Here is a 21,041-nt window from a genome sequence, read left to right as displayed (position 1 = left end):
CCTGGAGGCAGGAGCTGGAGCACAGGCCATGGAGGATCACTGCTTACTGACTTGCTCCCCTGGCCCCTGCTCAGCTTGCTTTCTTATGCAGCACAGGCCCACCTGCCCAGGGGTGTCACCACCAACAGTGGGCTGGGCCCTCCCACATCACTCATCAAGAAGATGCCCCTCAGACATGGCCACAGGCCAGTCCAATAGAGGCAATTTCCCAATTGAGGCTCCCTCAACCCAGGTGTGTCAAACTGACACTAAAGCTATCCAGCACAGGGTTCTTCCTCATTTTTCTTTTGTCTTTCAAGTCTAGATTAGTTGGCTGGGAAGAGTGGCTGGATACTCAGGTGAGGGTCCAGTGACCCTGCTTGGCACTCCTTTAATGAATAAGCACAACTGTCAACAAGCCCAATTGTGACTATATTTAGCAATCAGGCTCAGCTGAAGTCATGATGATGGTAGTTATTTCATACAGAAGGGACTGCTGTATAGCATCATCTTATTAAAAGGACCTGGAATTTAAAAGGATTTGGTGCTAGGATCCACATATGAGGGAGAACATGTGTCATTTGTTTTTCTGAGTCTGTGTTACTTCACTTAATATAACAGTTTCTCGATCCATCCATTTACCTGCAAATTTATTTATTTCACCTTTCTTTCCTTCTGAATAGAACTCCATTGTGTAAATATTCCAAATTTTTGTTAACTACTAGTCAGTTGAGGGGCACTTAGGTTGCTTCCATGTCTTAGCTACTGTGAAAAGAGCAGCAACAAACATGGTTATACAAGCGTCTCTACAATAGGATAAGTCCTTTGGGTATATGCCAAGGAGTGGTATAACTGGGTCATATGGTAGGTTCATTTTTAGTTTCAAAAATAAAATTTCAAATTGTAGTTCAATTGTAGAATATTTGCATAGCAAAAGAAAGGCCCTGGGTTCAATCCCTAGTACTATAAAACTGAATGAATGAATGAATGAATGAATGAATGCATGAATGAATGAATGAATGAATGAACAAATAATAAAGAATTAGTGATAATAAAATAGAAGGGAAACATTTAGTCTGGAAATTGGTATGATCTTATTAGTAAAACTATGATGATGTCTGGTAGATGAATAAGCATGGAAATTTCTGGAGTCAGGTGAGGTTTGCAAACAACTGTCCTAATTTTGCTTTAATCTGATGTGATTGGCCAACTGAAGGCTTCAATATCCTTCTTCCACTTCCCAGGGTTTAAGGAAGAAGATAACTGTCTCTCCTTGGTGACTTTAACTCACTGAATAAGGTTTTTACTATCACTTTCTACTAAGATGAGGGGCAAAATCAAGGAAGAGATTACACTATCAACCTGAACCTGTCTCAAAATACAAATCATAATAGAAAGCTATTGGGGTATAGCTCAGTGGTAGAGCACTTGCCTAGGACTCAAAACCTTGGGTTCAGTCCCCAGCATTTCAGTGAATGAATGAATGAAGTAAGTAATGGTCAACATTTGAAGTTATTTTGGTAAATTCAGGAAGCTAAATAAAGCAGTTTCTAAATATTTGTCATTTCAATGCTTTAGATTTTTAGTACATTCTCAATGCTATGTCTAAAAATACATTTTTTAAATCTTAAGTATGTAAATTTGCAGTTAACTTTGACATTGATACAAATTTTGAATTGATAATTTTAGAATATAAAAGTTGTCATTGTATCTAATGGATTGCAATGAGATTCTATAGTCTCCCAAATAGATTGTATAAAGAAGCAGTTGATTGTACGACTTTAATTTTCAAGTTATGCACTCAGTTTTACATTAGCTTTTGAAAGTAAACACTTTTTTCAAGAAAGAAAATGCTACCAGGTCTCACTAAGTTGCTTAGGCTATCTTCAAACTCACTTTGCAATCCAGGCTGAGCTTGATCTTGCTATCCTCCTGTCCCATCCTCCCTAGTAGCCAAGACTGCAGGTATGTACCACCACACCTGGCCTTGAACATAATTTTAAACGATTTCTTATGTAATATAGCTTTAGAAACACATGTACATAAATCCTAGATTTCCTAGTCTAAAGATATACAAAGTATCTTTTGGGATGCTGCTCCAATAAATATTTGAGGACCAGCATTACCATCTATTGTAAAGTACTCAGCCTGGAATTGCTACTATGGATAGCATAGCTTTAATGGGTGCATCGAAGTTGCAGCATAGGTTGTTGACTCTAACCATGTGCTACACTGATGCATTGCTCTATTTACGGCTGTGCCAATGCTTTCCTTCTTTCCTCCATCAAGCAGATTATTTTCTCTTAAAGCAATTCAGTAGAAAGTTAATCACAAGGGTATCTTGTCTTCCTTAACTGAGATTTCTACAGGAATAGCCAGGACTCTGGACAATAGGAACATTCTATTTCTTTAATGTAAGCTAGAAGACAGTTACATCAGCCTTACCTCAAGTGCAGGTACCTGAGTTGTCTGTCTCCTTTAAGTCCATAAATTCACAAAGCCATTCAATCTCCACAAAATAAATACAGGAAGTGTAACACATATTTATAACTATTTTCTTTATCTGACACCTTTAGTCTCTTCAGCTTTCTATTAACTCCTAACTTCCTTAAACCTGCCATTTTTAACATAGGCTCTTTCATATAATCAAGGCTGGATTGTTTAGAAAGCTTCTTTACTGAATACTTGAAACAAATATTGTTTGTAAATCTAGTTTACTTGTTGCTTAGTTTAGATATAAGTTGGAATTTTACTTGTTCTAACTCAGTAGGATTTTTAAGACTAAGCCAACTTAAGTCCTTCATTCTCTATACCACTAGAAAGTGAACCAGTAGTGATGATCAAAAAAAAAAAAGTCTAGCTTCATTTACTGTGATAGTTTATATGAGGTTGAAATAATGAGGATGTGATAAACACTAGTATTAAGGTGTCAAAAAGTCTCATGGGATTAATGGGTCAAGAGAAAAACAATCCTCTGGTGTCTCAGTTCTGGATAAAGACCTGACTTTCCAGCTTTTCTGGTCAATCAGCTGGTCATAGGACCACCCCTAGGAAGGCAGATTCACCTTAAGTCATGCTAAAGAGGTGGACTGAATGAATACTTCGTAAGTTAATGAGGTAGTGAACTTTTCCTGCCTGGAATTCCAGCCTCTTAGGGCAGTTCTTATGAACTGGTTATAGATATGCGGTCTCTAAATCTTGTCCACTTTTCTGAATTCAGAAAAGCATTATCTCTCCTTTTCTTTTTTACACCTCTTTTCCAACTTTGCTTTGCCTAATGCTTTGGGCTGCTCCAATGTTTGGGGTTTCTCTACCCTTTTCTCTACAATTCCCTTCTCCTCCCTGCCATGAGACTGCTCATCTGTCACATCTCATCTCCATGCAAGCTCTGAACTGACATGGTTTCATGCCTTTTTCCCCTTCTCTCCTCCTTTCCCCTCCTCAAGGCAGCTTGCCTTCCCTGAGGATTTTTCCTTAAATTCTAATAAAATTGTCCTAAAGCTTCTGTTTGAGTTCATTCTGAAATTCTTTTAGGAATGAGACTAAGAACACTCTAAGGAACATTATTTCTCTCCTGTATCAGTAGAAGAGAAATTAGATGGAAACAAAAGAAAAAGAAAATGTGAGAATCAAATGTTCACAGTGTACTCCCATTACTTGGCCTGAATATTGAAAATTACAAAACAAGAGACCTAATATATTCCTGGGTACTCCCTGTAACATCAGAGGTGGGAGGATAGGAAATTAAATCGTTTAAGATAAAATTGTCCTAATAGACAAATCAGAAAAATCACAAGGTACTAGATAAGCTTTTTGTCAATCTAGATTTGAGCACACATTTATTAAGTATTCTGGATACTTAAGTTTTCATATCAAGATGGAAGAGACCACTGCTCTATGCTATATTCTTTTGTTTTTAGGAAGTCTCCATCTGACGCTTCAGGTAGGTCTATTACCTGGAGTAACAGCCTCTAGAAAACAGCTTCACTTACTACTAATGCACAACTGCCATTAATGCAACAGACCTGAAGGCCGGTTTTGAGATGAGACAAAGAGAGGTGCCCTTCACCTGACAGCAGAGAGAAAATCAGACACTGCCAAAGGGAGAACCACGTATAGAAAGGCAAGGGAAGCTGGTGTTTCCTTTGCTTGAGTTGCTTGGCTTCTTTAGGACCATAAATTCATAAAGCCATTCAATATCCACAAAATAAATACAGAAAGCACATCACACATTTATAACTATTTTCTTTATCTGATTCCATTACATAGAGAGAAAACAGATATTAACGGGGAGATTATCTGCTATAGAGTGGTTCTGAGATTTACTGAGAAGTTTATACCCAACCTGGTGAAAAACACAGATTTTTAGAAGACTCCACAGGAAGCAGGTTCAGGAACATATATTTTTAAGGAGCTTTATAGCAGAATGTGATGTAAGGCAAGTTTGGAAACAAGTTGTAAAGAAAGGAAAAAGCCAAATAAACCATGGCATCAGAATTACAGCATTTGTATTAATAAATGCCCACTTAGTGCTAATATTACAAAGAAATGAAATCAATTCCAGGTTTTAAAAGAAGCATACAGCAGTCCCAAACCCACAGTGAAGAACTAGAGTGCTAGAAAGGAAGATTTTCATACCTCTGACGCCTTGAAAATTGTGGCTAAAGGGTAAATTGATTAGTAAGTTGACTGAATTAAAAGCAACGGACAAGAAGGCCTTTGTAGTTTTCTAGTTGGCAGCTTATAGTTCATTATGAGTTTCATATGCTTATGAAGATTAGAAGCAGAAAACTCAATGCAAATTTTAAGGCAGTTGCCATACAATCTAAAAACTTGGAGTTTCTTTGTAGCTTAACACCTGGGTTTGAGGCCTAGCTCTGCTGGCATATGACCTCAGATAAGTTGCTTAACCTGAGACTCAACTATCTTCAAAGTGAATCAGGATCACAAGGGAAGATCATTTGGTTTCTGCAGTCCAAGGAAATGAGAAAAGAACTCTGTTCACATCAGGGAGAAGTTGACTGAGTACGTATTTTATTTATAAAGGACCTCTGTTATTTTAAGAGCCTATTACTATTTTTTAATTTACTAACTTATCTAATGCTTATGTAGTGTTGCCAAGCACCATCCTAAATGCTTCACAAATTATTCATTTAATGAGTCCCTCATAACCTTATGAGGTACATATTATCACACTTTACAGATAGGGGAGCTGAGTTTACAACTTGCCAAGTTTATACAGCTATTAAGAAAGAGCTGGAATTAATATACAGGCAAACTAGCTCCAGAGTTTGTGTTCTTAACCACTACAAAATGATACTACAAGCAGATCCACTGAACAAATCTTAAAGATGGTGTTATGAAGAGGTCCTAGCACATATTATTAAAAAAGAAGAAGAAGAAGAAGAAGAAGAAGAAGAAGAAGAAGAAGAAGAAGAGTTGTTGAAAATGATAGGAAACTGTCATATGGCATTTTCCTGATCAGGACATTTTCATACTGCTCAAGAAAAATATGACTATTAATCAGCAGTTAAAGACAAGTAACCACTGAGCTGCATATTTAAATATGGATAAGACTGTAAATCTTAGGTACATTTTAACACAATTTTAAAGGGAATTTAAAGACAAATCAAATTTATTGTGTACAGTTTTAAGTATTTTATATTCTTAGATTTCAAGTTATAGAATTTTTATTTTGCAAAATTGAATTAAGCTCATAGCAGGAAGACAGTTATAAACACTTCTGTAAAATGATGGTAAAGCAGAAATAATCTATTCGTAAATAAAGCAAAAGAGCATTGAGACAGTAGATAATTTTTAAGGCCAGTGTTTAACTAAATTACAGCTCTCTCCTGCTGCTATAGAAAGGTTGACTGTTTCAGTAGGAAGGGTATAGAACTGGGAGAAATGGACAGGTTTACATCCATTCTGAAAATAAGCATGTGCTCACTCCGGGCCTTTAAAGAGTCAGAATTGGCCTGATGTGTCTAAAGCAAAAACATTAATGGATAACAAGGTCTAAATGTAAAAGAAAATTAACATGCATGGCTATTCTCTGATCCACACTTGTTTATTTATGGGAAAACACTGTATTTCTTACAGAAAAATATGCAAATTCTATGTGAATTTGGAAGGGCAGTGGGAGGTTTAGGTAAACAGGATGGTTAACTATGTGATGCAGAAGCAGAATATGTACTGTAAGCTAAACAAAGAAGTGATCATTCTGAAAATTATTTTCAAAGTTCATTTAATGGGCCTTATTTAGGGATTACAGATCATGGTTTTTGCTGAATTCATGGATGGATTCTAATCCTTTGCTAGAATATAATTCAAACAAAAAATAAAATCAAGAGAATACGAAAAGGAAATTAATATTTGCAATTGTAGATTTTCAAATATGAGTTTGGGGCTTCCCTGATGGAAGAAAATATCGAGTAGTTTACAAGTATTTTCTAATTTAAGAACCCACATGGCAGACCCACTGAAAGGCAACCTCACTTTACTTATATGGGGCTATGACTTGGGGGGCAATTTAATGAGCCTTGTATATTGGCTTGAGAGCAATGATCTGCCTCGTAATTTTTTAACCAGAATATAATCCCTTCTAGAAAGCTGAAGAGCTAAGTATTTTGGTTTCTTAAAAAGAATATTGCTGTTCCACTGAAGAGTCAACATGAGCAACCTAGCGCTACTTAATGCATTTTTCATGCATTTGATGATGGGAAATTAGTCACCTTTTCCATCCTTTACAAAAAAGAGTGAAGTTGGGTCATGTTATTTGGATTTGAACTTTTTATGCAGTACAAGTTCACAGCTATCTAAATTCATAAGAGATGAAGTATAAAGATAATGATGACAGAGGTGAATTCAAGAATTTATTTGTTCAGCCAAGTCAGCATATATAAATATGAGTGCATCAGAAAAGCAAAATGAATATAGGAAAAGAAACTGGTTTCTCTCAGTTGTAAAGAACATGAGAGATAGTACAAATCCAAAATATTCTTGAGGCATTGCTGACAAGGGGACTATTCATTCACCAAGAAATCAGACTGCAAAGGCTCCAATTTACCTCTTGATTTCAATAGTTCTTAGTACCTCTTTCTATACTAAACTAGAAATGCTTGGCAGAGATGACCTCAAAAAACAAGATCAACTCCCTGTATGCCTTTCAGTTCCTAATAAAGGATACTCATCACCTGACTGTTCTTTGTACCTTTTTATTTCCTCTCATACATGTGGGGGTCTACAGAAAGACAATGAGTGATTTCCTTTCATATTTAACTTGCTATTAAAAGTAATAGCCAATATTTGTTGAAGATCTATTATAAGACAAAGTTCTGTGAGGGTTATCACAATTAACCCTCACAAGTACTTTTTGGGGCAATATGATGGTTAATCTTGATTGTCTACTTGACTGGACTGACATGTACCTAAGATGTTAGTGAAACACAACTTTGGGTATGTCTATGAGGGCATTTCCAGAAGGATTAAGCAAGAGGAGAAGATCCAGTCTGATTGCGGGTAGCATTATCCCATAGGCTAGGAGCCCAGATGAGAAAAGGGTATAAAATGAAGGAAGCCAGCCAGCACAAGCATCCTCTGCCTCACCAAGGGCCTAGCATCAACACAGAAGACTATAGTCTGAAAGCATGAACCAAAATAAGTGATTTCTACCTTTAAGCTGTTTATGTCAGGATCTGTCAATGTCTACCATTGGTAGATATAATCATACGCTTTTGTTTTACTGATGAGGCATCTGGGGTTTATACATTTGAGTGACTTGTATGAAGTCAACTGTTAGTAAACAGCAGAACCAATCTTTGAGCCCAAAACACCTGACCGCCTGCCTGGTTAGCCCCTTAGCTACTAGCATGGCAACTCTATTCTTATGCTAGGTTCTTGGCAAATCATTCACAAAATAAGGCACAGTTATAGAGATATACTCTAAGTCTCTATCAAGAACTCTGGTTGTACGTTACGGTCTCTACTCTTTCAAAGGAGAGCACTGAGTAGCAAGTGAAGAAGAGCAAGCTGACCAAACATTGCCATCATTTAACACATACCCTGAAATTAAAAGGTGAAAATTTTCCTCATTGTAGGTGTAAATGTGGGAAATAGTCAACAGTTAATTAGACCACTTCTCATACATATGTGAACTGGCAGTGCACAAAGGGGAAAGAAATAGTGTTTTGATTTTGGCACTTTGCTATCACTAAGCAGTTGACTGACCTTGCAGACACATAGTCTGAATCTCAGTTTCTTCCACATATCAAGCAGTAGTAATGTTGAAAAACTAAATATATGAACTGGATCTACCCAGTCCTTGGTCTAAATATACAATTATTGGAATTATCACAAAACATGTTAACATGAGAGCTCTTGGAGAACATTTCATAGAACAAACTACATTCAATGGTGTAATCACCTGTAATTTGTTTAGATGATCATTTTACAGAAATCTATTTACTTGATAAATTACAGTAGGAAAATATGCTATTTCTTTTTACAGAGTGGAGAAATTAGAATGACATGACCTCAAGTCATTTAGCCAAATTCTGAAGAGTGTTGAAATTTAAGGAATGGACATGGAGATTACATTTAAATTGTTTGTTGAGTCTATAACACTGTAATTTTAATTTACATGAGCTTATCTTCAACAATATACAAAACTTCCTTTAACATTTCTACCCCAGCCCTTTTAGTTGTTGATTATATAAATTATAATTTTATATGTTATTTGCCTCAAAACATAAATGAACAATTCTTTAAGTCAATTAGTCCCTTGCATTATGTAGATAAAAATGTGGAATTACAAATGAACTTATAATGATACTTAATTTTAGAATAATAAAGTATTAGTCTCAATATCTAGGATATGAAAGTAGTTATAAAATATTGTAACAATACAAGTTTTTATACTTTCCCATATGTTTATCCCTACGGAGATTTTTATTTCTTCACGAAGCTTCAAGTTACTGTCTAGTATTCTTTCAATGCACTCTGCTGCAATGCCCCTTGACTATTTCATGCAGGGCAAATTTCAAGGTAATGAGCTCTCTTTGCTTTTATCTAAAAATGTCTTCATTTGTACCACTTGTGAAGGGTAGTTTCGTCAGATACAGGACTCTTCAGTGGCAGTCTCTTCCCTTGGTGATTTGAATACATCACAGCATACTGCTTTTGGCCTAGTAACTGTCTGAAAGGAAAGCGCTGAGCCCAGTGAGAATGCTTGTGTATTAGGCACTCATTTCTTGCTGCTTTCATGTTTCTCCTTGTTGTAATGTTTGATCCTGTCTTGTTTCGGCCTCTTTGTGGTCATCTTATTTCAGTTTGTCAAGTTTCCTGGATAGTTATGTTTATGTCTGTGATGGCTAATCCTGGGTGTCAACTTGATTTCATCTGAGATTAACTGAAATGAAAGAGATCTTCTTGATTGGATCATCTAAAGCCAGAAGACACACCCTAAATGTGGGCATTACCTTCCGATGGCAACTGGTATAAAAGACCAAGGCAGAGGAGAATGCCAGGCTTTTTGCTGTTTGCCTTCTCTCTCGCTGGTGAGTTCGTCTTGCTGCTGTAGACTGAAGACTAGCTGATATTTTGGAATTTGTCAGACCTTCAGCACCGGATTGGGACTACTGAGACATCCAGCCTTGTGGACTGAGCGACTACAGATTCTCAGCCTCTCCAGTGTGGTGCAGCCATTGTTGGACTACTCGGACTCTATCCTGTGAGCTAAGCTGATAAATCTTTGTACATATTCATTCTACTGGTTCTGTTTCTTTGGAAAACCCTGACTAATACAATGTCCTTAATCATATTTACACAATTTGGGGCCATTATTTCTTCAGATACATTCTGTTCCTGCATCTCTTGTCCTTTTGAAACTCCCACCATTGATCTGCTTAATGCTGTCCCAAAGGTCTCATTTTTTACCTTTCTTTAATCATTTTTCTATTTCTTAGACCCAAAATTTTCTACTGTTCTATCTTTAAGTTTGTTGATATTTTCTGCCTTCTGAAATCTGCTTCCAATTTCTTAGAATGAAATTTTCATTCAATTGCTGAAGTTGTCTGCTTCAGAATTTCTCTTTGTGGGCTGGGAGTGTAATTCATTGGCAGAATACTTTTTAGCAAGCATGAAGCTCCGTGTTCAATCCCCGTGCACACACACAAAAACAATTGTTTTGTTTCCTTCTAGGTTTTCTACCTCTTTGCTGATATTTTTATTTTCTCTGTACATCATTTTATTGACTCTATTTTCTTAAGTTCTGCTACTTTACAGTCTTTGCCTCATAGATCTATCAGCAGGGCTGTCTCTGGGGCACTTTCTGTGGATTATATTCTCCTTTGAATGGGTCATAATTGCCTGTTTCTCTGTAGTCTTGTGAACTTTCATTGAGAACTGCATATTTGAGTGCAACAACATGGTAACTCTAGAAATCAGATCTTTCCCTTTCACCAGAATTACCAGGGTTTTATTCCCTTTGTTTTTTGAGTTGTTTTAATGTAGAAGGAGAGGAGATATTCTCAAAAGAGACACTTGTGCCCCTGCCTTCAGCTACCACACTATTGAAACAATGGACCCCAAAGAATTAAGATCTTTCCCAGAAATCCCATGCTGAAGGAAGGAAAACAAAAGGTTGAACCCCTGATACCAACCAGAGGATGAATGTGCCTTCCACAGAGCAATTTCACGCAGTTCTGACAATTTAAATAATGCATATTTCCTGGCTTTTGTTTCATCTTTTCTATTAAACTGTAACGCAAAAGAGGGGAAAGAAACTAGGAGTCATTCTTTCCTGAGTTTGACCAAACTACAAAAAAATCCATTTTCCTTACCTTATTTGCCTCTTAATTTCTTTTTAATCTTATAGAAATGGTCTCATGTATAGCCCTGACTAGCCTAGAACACACCTACCTCTGCCATGCAAGTTTTGGGATTAAAGACTTGTGCCACCATGCTCAGCTACTAATTTCGTTTTAAAAAGCAGTGGGTTTATGAAACAAGTGTCTGGTATAACAGGCTCTGTGCCAAGGACTAGACCAAGCTAATACTTTAGGCCTTCTCAGCCCTTTCTTGCCACTTGGCATACAGAATCACTTCTAATGTCCCCTGTATATGCAGTGGCTCTCTAGTGTCTTAGTATGCTTGTCTTTAATGTCTGGCTCCCAAAAGGAGAAAAAAGAAAAATCAAAGGACAGGGAAGAAAGTGTCTAATCCCTTTCTATACTGAGAGTCACTTTAGCTGAAGAGAAAGCGCTTTCAAAATGGAAACAAAGAGATAGGACAAAAATGGAAGCTATCTTCTTTGTATGCAACCTTGTAATCATAGGCCACACTTAAGAGTAAACATTCGGAGGATGGGTTCTGACCGCCATCACTGTAGCAGCTCTGATCTCAGCAGACCAGTCTCCAGACAGGGGCAAGTTCTGGTCTCCCTCTGGCCTCTCTCTTACAGAGGGACTGAGAGCCCAGGGGACAGCTTGAGAGCCCCAGGATCCTGCCTCCATGTGGTGGTGAGCTTCCCCTAATTGCACCATACCCATCCCCCTACATGGGATTTTGTGAGGGCCCTCCCAAGGCCCCAGGACAGATCTGGCTTTGGTAGGCTGAGAGGGTGGACTGTCTGAGAGTGCCCAGATCCTGCCTCCACCATGGTTAAGGAAGCCTGAGTGTACCTGACTAGAACCTAATTGGGATTCTGTGGGTACTCCTGAACAGCTGATCTGAAGCCATCAGTTCCCTCCAAAATAACCTGAGAGGACCTGAACCCTGTACCAACCAGCTTTACATAAGTAATAAAGAAAGGATCTAGGCATCCAGAAAATACAAACAGAAGCATACTTCAACTTAATTCTCATATCAGAATCATAAACAACTAAAAAAATTCACATGCCAAAATCACAACAAAATAATAATAAAATAGAAAGCCAAAACTCCATGAACCCTGTAGAAGAGTTCTATAAGGAGAACTGAATTTAAAAGAATAATCATAAACACGATCAAGGAATTCAGCAAATTTAAAGAACACACAAACAAACAAATCAAAGAACTAGAAGAAGATAGGGATAAACTTCTGAATGAATTGAAAAAAGAGACGGAAACACTGAAGAAAACTCAGGCAGAAATGAAGAAGGAAGTGCAAAACTAAATAAGCTAACTTGAAACAACAGGGGGAAACCTCACTGCTAGAATAAATGAAGTGGAAAACAGAATATCAACACTAGAGGATAAAGTTGAAGAATTGGACCATTCAAGCAAATATTATGGAAAAAATTTAAAAACACAGGAATGGAATATGCAAGAGATGTGCGACACCATGAAAAGATCAAATCTATGGATCATAGGAATAGAGGAAGGAGAAGAATTTCAGGTTAATGGTGTTGACCAGATTTTAAACAGGATTGTAGAAGAGAATTTATTTAAGGAAAGACACCCCCATACAAATACAGGAAACACACAGAACACCAAATACAAAGGATCAGAAAAGAAACTCCCCATGACATATCGAGGTAAAAACACTAAATGTACAGAACAAAGACACAATACTGAAAGCAGCAAAAGAAAAACAAGTCACATACAAAGGAAAAGCCCATCAGAATGACACCTGACTTATCAATGGAAACTATGAAAGCCAGAAGAGCATGGAACCAAGGTATTTCCAGTTCTACATGACAATAGATGTCAGCCCAGAATACTTAACCCAGCAAAAATGTCTATTATAGTTGAGGAGGAAAGAAAAATCTTCCATGACATGAAAAGCCTGAAAGAATACATGTCCACAAAACCAGCCCTTCAAGGATTACTTGAAGCAATACAGAGAGCAGAGAGAGAAACAACCATACATCAGGGGCACTGAAACAAAACAAATAAAGGTATAATCGAGGAAACACAAAATTAGACAGAGACACAAACAGCAATCAAAATTATGGCAACCAATATACATCTTTCCATAATAATTTTAAATATTAATGGACTGAACCCCCAGTCAAAAGACACAGGTTAAGTGAATGGATTAAGAAACAAAATCCATCACTTTGCTGTCTGCAAGAAACCCATCTCACCTTCAAGGACAGGCACTACCTTAAGGTAAAAGGATAGAAAAGAATATTCCAAGCAAATAGCATGAAGAAACAAGCAGTGGTTGCAATTCCAATATCTGAAGAAATAGACTTCAAAGTAAAACTAATCAGAAGAGATAAGGAGGGTCACTTCATTCTGATGAAAAGAACAGTTAACTAAGAAGAAATTACAGTCCTTATACACACCAAACTTGGGTGCATCCAAATTCATAAAAACAATACTACAGGACTTTAAGACACAGATTAATCTCAACGCAGTAATCGTAGGAGACTTCAATACCCCACTGTATACATTAGACAGGTCAAATGGACAAAGAATAAACAGAGAGACATCTGAATTAAATGATACCATACATTAAATGGATCTAACAGACATCTTTTGAATACTCTGCCCAAGCACTAAAAAATATACTTTCTACACAGCACCCATGGAACTTTTTAAAAAACTGACCACATACTAGGCCACAAAACAAACTCAAGAAATACAAAAAATATTGAAATAATTTCATGCATTCTATTGGACCACAATGCAATAAAGCTCAAAATCAACACGGGACAAAGCCCTAGTCACTACATGAACTCGCAGCGATTGAACAACAAACTTCTAAACAATGAGTGGGTCAAAGGAGAAATTAAGAAAGAAATAAAAGAAATCCTGAAATTCAACGAAAAGGACAATACAACACAACACAACCTCTGGGACACATTGAAAGCTGGGAAGTTTATAACTCTAAGTACCTACATTAAAAAATGAGAAAGAGCCTCCCAAAATGACCTAACACTACAACTCAAGACCCTGGAAAGGCAAGAACAGATTAAACTCAAACCCAGCAGAAGAGAAGAAATAACAAAAATCAGAGCAGAAATTAATGAAATAGAAACAAAGAAAACACAAAGAATCAATGAATCTAAGATCTGGTTCTTTGAAAAGCTAAACAAGATAGACAGACCCTTAGCCCAGTTAACCAAAAGAAAGGGCAAATCCAAGTCAACAAAATAAGAGATGAAAGGGGAAACATCACAACAGACACCCAAAAGATCCAGACCATTATAAGGGACTGTTTTAAAAACCTATATGCTACTAAATTTGAAAATCTGAAAGAAATGGATGGATATCTAAAATCATGAGAACCACCAAAGTTAAACCAAGAAGAGATCAACAGTTTGAACAGACCCAGAACATGTAAGGAAATTGAAACAGTAATACAAAGCCTCCCAACTAAAAAAAGGGCAGGCCCAGATGGATTTACCACAGAATTCTACCAGACATTTAAAGAATAACTTCAACCAATACTACTTAAATTATTCAAAAAGGTAGAAACAGAGGGAGAACTCCCAAATTCCTTCTATGAAGCTAGGATCACTCTAATAGCCAAACCAGGTAAAGACACAACCAAAAAAGAAAACTATAGGCCCATATCCTTAATGAACATAGATGCAAAAATTCTCAACAAAATACTTGCAAACCGCATACAGACGCACATCAAAAAGATCGTTCACCATGATCAAGTAGGCTTTATCCCAGAGATGCAGGGATGGTTCAATATACACAAGTCAATTATCATCATTAATCATATAAATGGACTCAAAGACAAAAACTACATTGTCATCTCAATAGATGTAGAAAAGGCTTTTGACAAAATTCAGCATGCATTTATGTTCAAAGTCCAAGAGGGAACTGGACTGGAGGGAACATACCTCAACATAAGTAAAGCTATATAAAACAAACCCACAGCCAACATCATTCTAAATGGAGAAAAACTGGAAGCATTCCCTTTAAAATCAGGAACCAGACAAAGATGTCTACTATCTCCAGTCATTTTCAACATAGTACTTGAAACTCTTGCTAGAGCAATAAGACAGGAGAAGGATATTAAAGAAGTACTAATTGGAAAATAAGAGGTCAAACTATCATTTTTTGAAGATGATATGATACTATACCTAAGAGATACCAAAAGTTCCACTAGAAAACTCCTAGAACTGATCAATACTTTCAGTATAGTAGGAGGTTATAAAATCAATCTAAAAAAATCAGTAGCTTTTCTATATACCAATAACAAGCAACTGAAGAAAGAATATAGGGAAATGCTCCCATTCACAATAGCTGCAATAAAATAAAATATAGTGGAATAAATCTCACCAAAGACACCAAAGATTTCTACAATGAAAATTTTAAATTGTTAAAGAAAGGGATTAAGGAAGACATCAGGAGATGGAAGAAATTTCCACGTTCATGGATTGGAAGAAATAATATTGTGAAAATGACCATCCTATCAAAAGCAATATATAGATTCAATGCAATCTCAATCAAAATCCCCATGACATACTTCACAGAATTAGAAAAAAATTTTGTGTGGAAGCACAAAAGACCCCAGATGCCAAAGCAACCCTGAGTACAAAGAGCAACACTGTGGATATTTCTATACCAGATCTCAAAGTATACTATAGAGCTATAGTCTTAAAAAAAGTATGGTACTGATGCAAAAATAGACACATAGGTCAAGGGAACATCATTGAAGATCCAAACCTGAGTACATGTAATTTCAGCCACATGATATTTGACAAAGGTGCCAAGAACACACAATGGAGGAAAGACAGAATCTTCAACAAATGGTTCTGGCAAAACTGGATCTCTGCCTGTAGAAGAATGAAATTAGATCCTTATCTTTCACCTTGCACAAAAGTCAACTTCAAATGGATCAAAGACCTCAACATAAAACTGGAAACCCTGAAACTATTAGAAGAAAATATTGGCAGTAACTTACAAGATATAGGTATAGGAAAGGATTTTCTAAATCAGACAGCAGTTGCTCAGGAATTAAGGTCAGCAATCAACAAGTGGGACCTCATTAAACTAAAATGCTTCAGCAAAAGACAGAATCAAAAAAGTGAAGAGAAAACCCACAGAATGGGAAAAAATCTTCAATAATGACATGTCTGACAGGGGTTTAACAGCCAGAATATATCAGGAACTCAAAAAACAAAGAATCAAGAAATCAAATGACCCAATTAAAAGATGGGCTAAAGATCTAAAGAGAGAATTCTCAAATAAAGAAAGATGACTAAGAAACATCTCAAAAAGTGTTCAACATCGTTAGTAATTAGAGAAATGCAAGCTGAAAACCACCCTAAGGTATCTATCACCCCAATCAGAGATCAAGAGAACAAATGATACCAAATGCTGGCCAGGATGTGGAGAAAGGGGAAGGCTCATTCCCTGATGGTGGGATTGCAAACTTGTGCAGCCTCTATGGAAAATAGTGTGGAGAACTCTTAAAAAACTAAAAATGAACCTATCATATGACCCGGATATACCACTCCTTGGAATACACCCAAAGTACTCATCCTATTGTAGACACTTGTATAACCATGTTTCTTGCTGCTCTTTTCACAATAGCTCAGAGATGGAAGCAACATAAGTGCCCTTCAACTGAAGAGTGGTTAACAAAAATGTGGTGTATTTACACAAAGAAATTTTATTCAGCAGTAAGGAAAGATGAAATAATGAAATTTGCAGGTAAATGGATGGATCTAGAAACTATTATACTAACTGAAGTAACACAGACTCAGAAAAACAAACGGCATATATTCTCCATATATGGATCCTAGCACCAAATCCTTTTAAATTCCAGGTCCTTTTAATAAGATGATGCTATACAGCAGTCACTTCTGCATGAAATAACTACCACTATCACGACTTCACCTGAGCCTGAGCTCTAAACACCTTGACAATTGGGCTTGTTGATGGTTGTGCTCATTCATTAAGGGAGCTCCAAGCAGGGTCACTGGAACCTCACCAGGGGGATCCAGCCACTCTTCCTAGCTAACTGAATGTAATTTGACCCTAATCACACATGGCCTCCTGGATTTGGGGAGTGCTGAAGTATACACTCTAGGGAAGGCTAGGAAGAAAAGGCATGACTCACTCTGGGTAAAGGCTTTCCAGTGTGCATACCCTCAGGTCATACTTATACCTCAGCCACCCCTCAGTTGTCTTGTTAAGTAAGCTCAATAAATTCATTGGTTCCCCATGAAAACTTTAATTAAACATTGGCTTGACGCTAGAACCTTGAAAGGGAATAAGCATTGCTTAGCATCCCCAGGAAAAGAAGTCTCACAACAGATGGAAAATTTGTTAAATGAGAATGTAAAAGATGTTAAAAGGATATGGGAATGGAGATATTTTCCAAAATAGAAAAGATGAGAAAGCCTAAGCAAGTGATGAAGATCTGTGTAGGTTTGTTATGATATATAAAGGATGAGACAAAAATAATATACACATAATCTTAAAAATGTCTGTGGTCATATTTTAGTCAACTAGTTTAAGGAACAAAATATATATCTAGTCAAAGTTTATCTGAGAATATTTGGTTTTTTTACCCAAGACTTATCTACACAGCACATGATAATTAAAAGTATTGGACTGGTGGAACTAACATTATTGGATGTTTAACAACCATAGTTTGAGGTCTATACTAATGTGGTCAAAGGGACTTAAAGGACAGTTTTTACCCCTTGTCCTCCAAGGTCGACTAAGTTCCAGGAGACTATGGAACATCTCTCAAAATGTCCTGTAACTGTGGGGAGTCACCTGTCCTCTTGTTCAGGGAGGCCATGGAGACCCCAGGAGATGGACTTGGATTTGAACCAGTGTCCAGCCTACAAAGAGGAGAGTCAACTCAGAGGAAATACTCATTCATATTTGCAAGTGAAGCAAGCCATGGTTGAGCAGGACCTTTGACTTATCTTCACATAGATGGAACTGGTAAAAGAAAGGAGCCAGGAGCTCCTCCCAAGCCCATGTAACCCCCAAGGAACAGATCCTCAAATGACCTTACGTGTAAAAATAAGTTGATTTATTTGAGCCAACTGTATGGTCTTAAACACCCAAAAGGAAAGTATAACCAAAGAGTAAAGTCATCAGTATATTTCTTTAAGAGTTCAGGGGATTATACTTCCCAGGCATTAGGCTTAAGTCTATATAAAAAGTTATTTAGACAATTATTTCTCATTGATGATTTTGTTCTTAACCAGAAAGTGCTGCTCAGATGTAAGTCTTAAAATCTTGGTCTCCAGTACTGTAGTGCCCACCTGTAGCTAAGGGAGACAACCAGCTATTGTTCTAAAATAATGGATAAATTTGTTTTCTCCCCCTATCTAGAAGCCTTTGAGAGGGAACTGACACTGATTCTAACCACTCCAACAGCTGCCAAAATAACTGAAAGCAAATCCTGAATCCATCACTCTAGAGTCCAGCTTTGGAAGACAAAGGAAAAATGAGGAGGAACCCAATAGAGGGATGTTTCAGAAGCCCTTGTCAAGAAACTCCAATGGACTCTCATATGAACATTTGAAAATTGCCCTCTTCTGACTTTTTTCTCTGTCTAGAACTTGTAGTGCTAATGACTCTTGCCTTTACTTCTTCACATCTCCTATTCAGTATTCAAAGACTTTCTTTTCCCTCTTTGAGATAAGAGTTATACAATTTGGGAGTCTTTTAGATGGACCCACTGAAGGGGTACTCCAATTGCCTCACCCTGCATCCCTGTTCAGCATTGAAGAAGCCGGAGTGGTCTGCATCCCAATTCCCTATTGGCAATTTGGGTAACCTCTTCAGAGGATGGTGTGATAAGAATAGGAGGTAGGAATTGGCTAGGCAGTTAGGGTAAAAAGACCCCAAAGAAAAGTAGCCAGTTTCTTGGCTAAAACTCACAATGTCCTTGGGCTTCTTACCAACCTACTCCATTCCAAAGGCCAAAAATGTCGAAAATATTGGGAGCTTTTATCTAATCCTTAAAAGATGTTAGGGTTACCCCTTTCAGAGGGGAGAATCTTAGAATAGCCAAAAGCCCCATTAAAAAAAAATCAAAGAAGAAAGTACATGAAATTATCAGAAAAAAAAGTGATGGGGAGATATGGGAGGAGTTGGAGGGGAGGGAGTGGGCATGGATTTGATCAAAACACCTTATATGCATGTATTAAAGTGTCAATAAATTATATATTAAAAAAAGTAGCCAGACGTGGTGGCACATGCCTTTAATCCCAGCAGAGGCAGGTGGATCTCTGTGAGTTCAAGGCCAGCCTGGTCTACATAGTGAGTTCCAGGACAGCTGGGGCTACAGGGAGACCCTGTCTCAAAAAGGCCAAAAAAAAAAAAAAAAAAAAAAAAAAGTAAATGTTCCCAGTGCTTGGAAGACAGGGGTCTTTATGCTTTAATTGGCTCCTGAGAGCTGTGTGTAATATCCTCCAGGAACTCCTGCAACAGCTGCCTTCCAAGGGGATATGATGAGGGACTGGTAGCAGCTACTATAATGAAAGCCGAAATTGACTGAAATTAACTCTAGTCCAAAGCTCCCTTGGAAGCTGCAGGCCTGTAATATGTTCCAGAGCTCAAAGATAGCCACATTAGACAGATTTCCCCACTATGATTATTGTTTAAGCAGAGAAACAGTTTCTTGTTTTCTGTTCTGCCATCATCTCTCAGTCTTCTCTCTGAACACATTGAGTCAAGTTTTCTTTAAAATTGAGGAGTGGATTTCAAGAATCTTCACAGCAACTAATAAGAATATGTGAACAAACTAGTACAAGTTACAAATCTACAGTGTAAATATTGCTTCCAACGCTTTGAGGTACATCTCAATGTATCAGTAAAGGTGCTATTTATGGAGGAGAAAAACCTATCACCTGTACCCAAAGACAGTAACTGAGTATTTTCGTGTGCTTGGGAAGAAAATAAAGTCAGCAGATCTGTCTTCAGGCAGAACTAACTACTCAAAAAGTTTAAAAACCAGATGAACATGATTAAACAGGAAAAGAAATATATATATATACTTTTCATAAAATAAAACTAAAAACTGTTTAATTTTCTCATAAATGCAGAGAGACAAGGTGTTTCACATTAAGACTGTTGGAACACACCTAACATGAAGTGGACCTATGTTGTGGTCTGTTATTTACATGTTTTTACTCAAGCAGTATTTCCTTTGGGTTGCTTTCAAACTAAATCATACAAAATGCTGGGTATGCCAAAGATAAAGTAAAAGCTATTTTAAAGTGCCTCAAATTGTCAGAGATTTAATTTTACTAGGATTTGGTTATTTCATTTATCTACATATACAGTGATATGTACCTAAATAATGTTTTTCCTTTCTCATAAAGGAAAAACCTTCAAAACTGAATCAAAGGTATCTGTATTTATGGCACTGACTTTTAAACAGGTTTTTAATGGTAGCATGATTTTCAGATGAAAAGTTTCGATACTAGAATTTAAATACAGATAATTGAATTGGTTTATACTTACTACGACTTATCCTTGGGAATAGGTCTAGCTCACCTATTTTTGTCAACCTGAGAATCCAATCTATTCATTAATTGTAATGTGTGAATTTAAGTTTAAAAAGAATAAAAAGATACTTGATTGAGTTACCATAATGAAATATTTTGTTTGAAATTTGAAAAGCTGGTTGTACTCCATAAATAATTTTCCCTGTGATGCTGCAATTTAAGTCTTCTCAAGAGAATTTTTATATTATCAAATTAGAATATTAAAACTGTTTCAAAAGTCAATTATGTAAATTCTTCAGTTGATTTTTTTACTATATTGCCATCTTAAAAAATTAAATTCCCACAGCTACTTAATAACCATAATTTCTTTGAAAAAAACATACCTTCAAATATAAATGTGTTTCAACTTAAAAGCATAGCATAGACTATTTTGTTAATGTAAATCCAAATGTAAATAATTATATATTTTAGGATCAGAGATAAAAAATTGACCCCAAGTCAAAACAAATGCAGAAAAGTACAAACTTCTTGTGTTACTTTACCTACCTTTAATGTGACACTATAATATCCAACAAATGTTGCATTTATCCATGCTCTTGAGTGGGGATCACCCAGGAATTCTATGTGATACTGTTTAACATTTCCATCCAGGTCATAGGTCACATATTTTCTTTTGAAAGGATCAAGACAAAG

The 21,041-nt window shown here is 36.8% G+C and overlaps 1 protein-coding gene across 1 annotated transcript in view; it reads right to left on the bottom strand.

Annotated features, from left to right (window-relative positions):
* The window catches only part of Zcwpw2 (zinc finger CW-type and PWWP domain containing 2), a gene marked incomplete in the record, with an annotated part of 165,116 nt that overhangs the window by 68,969 nt on the left and 75,106 nt on the right, over nt 1-21,041 (bottom strand). Inside the window, 1 exon segment of the mRNA XM_029567035.1 lies at nt 20,895-21,041. Coding sequence (XP_029422895.1) covers nt 20,895-21,041 — 147 coding nt within the window.

This window comes from Nannospalax galili, unplaced genomic scaffold, assembly GCF_000622305.1.
Source record: "Nannospalax galili isolate Female #2095 unplaced genomic scaffold, S.galili_v1.0 scaffold419, whole genome shotgun sequence".
In the NCBI taxonomy this organism is placed as follows: Eukaryota; Metazoa; Chordata; class Mammalia; order Rodentia; family Spalacidae; genus Nannospalax; species Nannospalax galili.
This window is presented reverse-complemented; position numbering and strand designations above follow the sequence as displayed.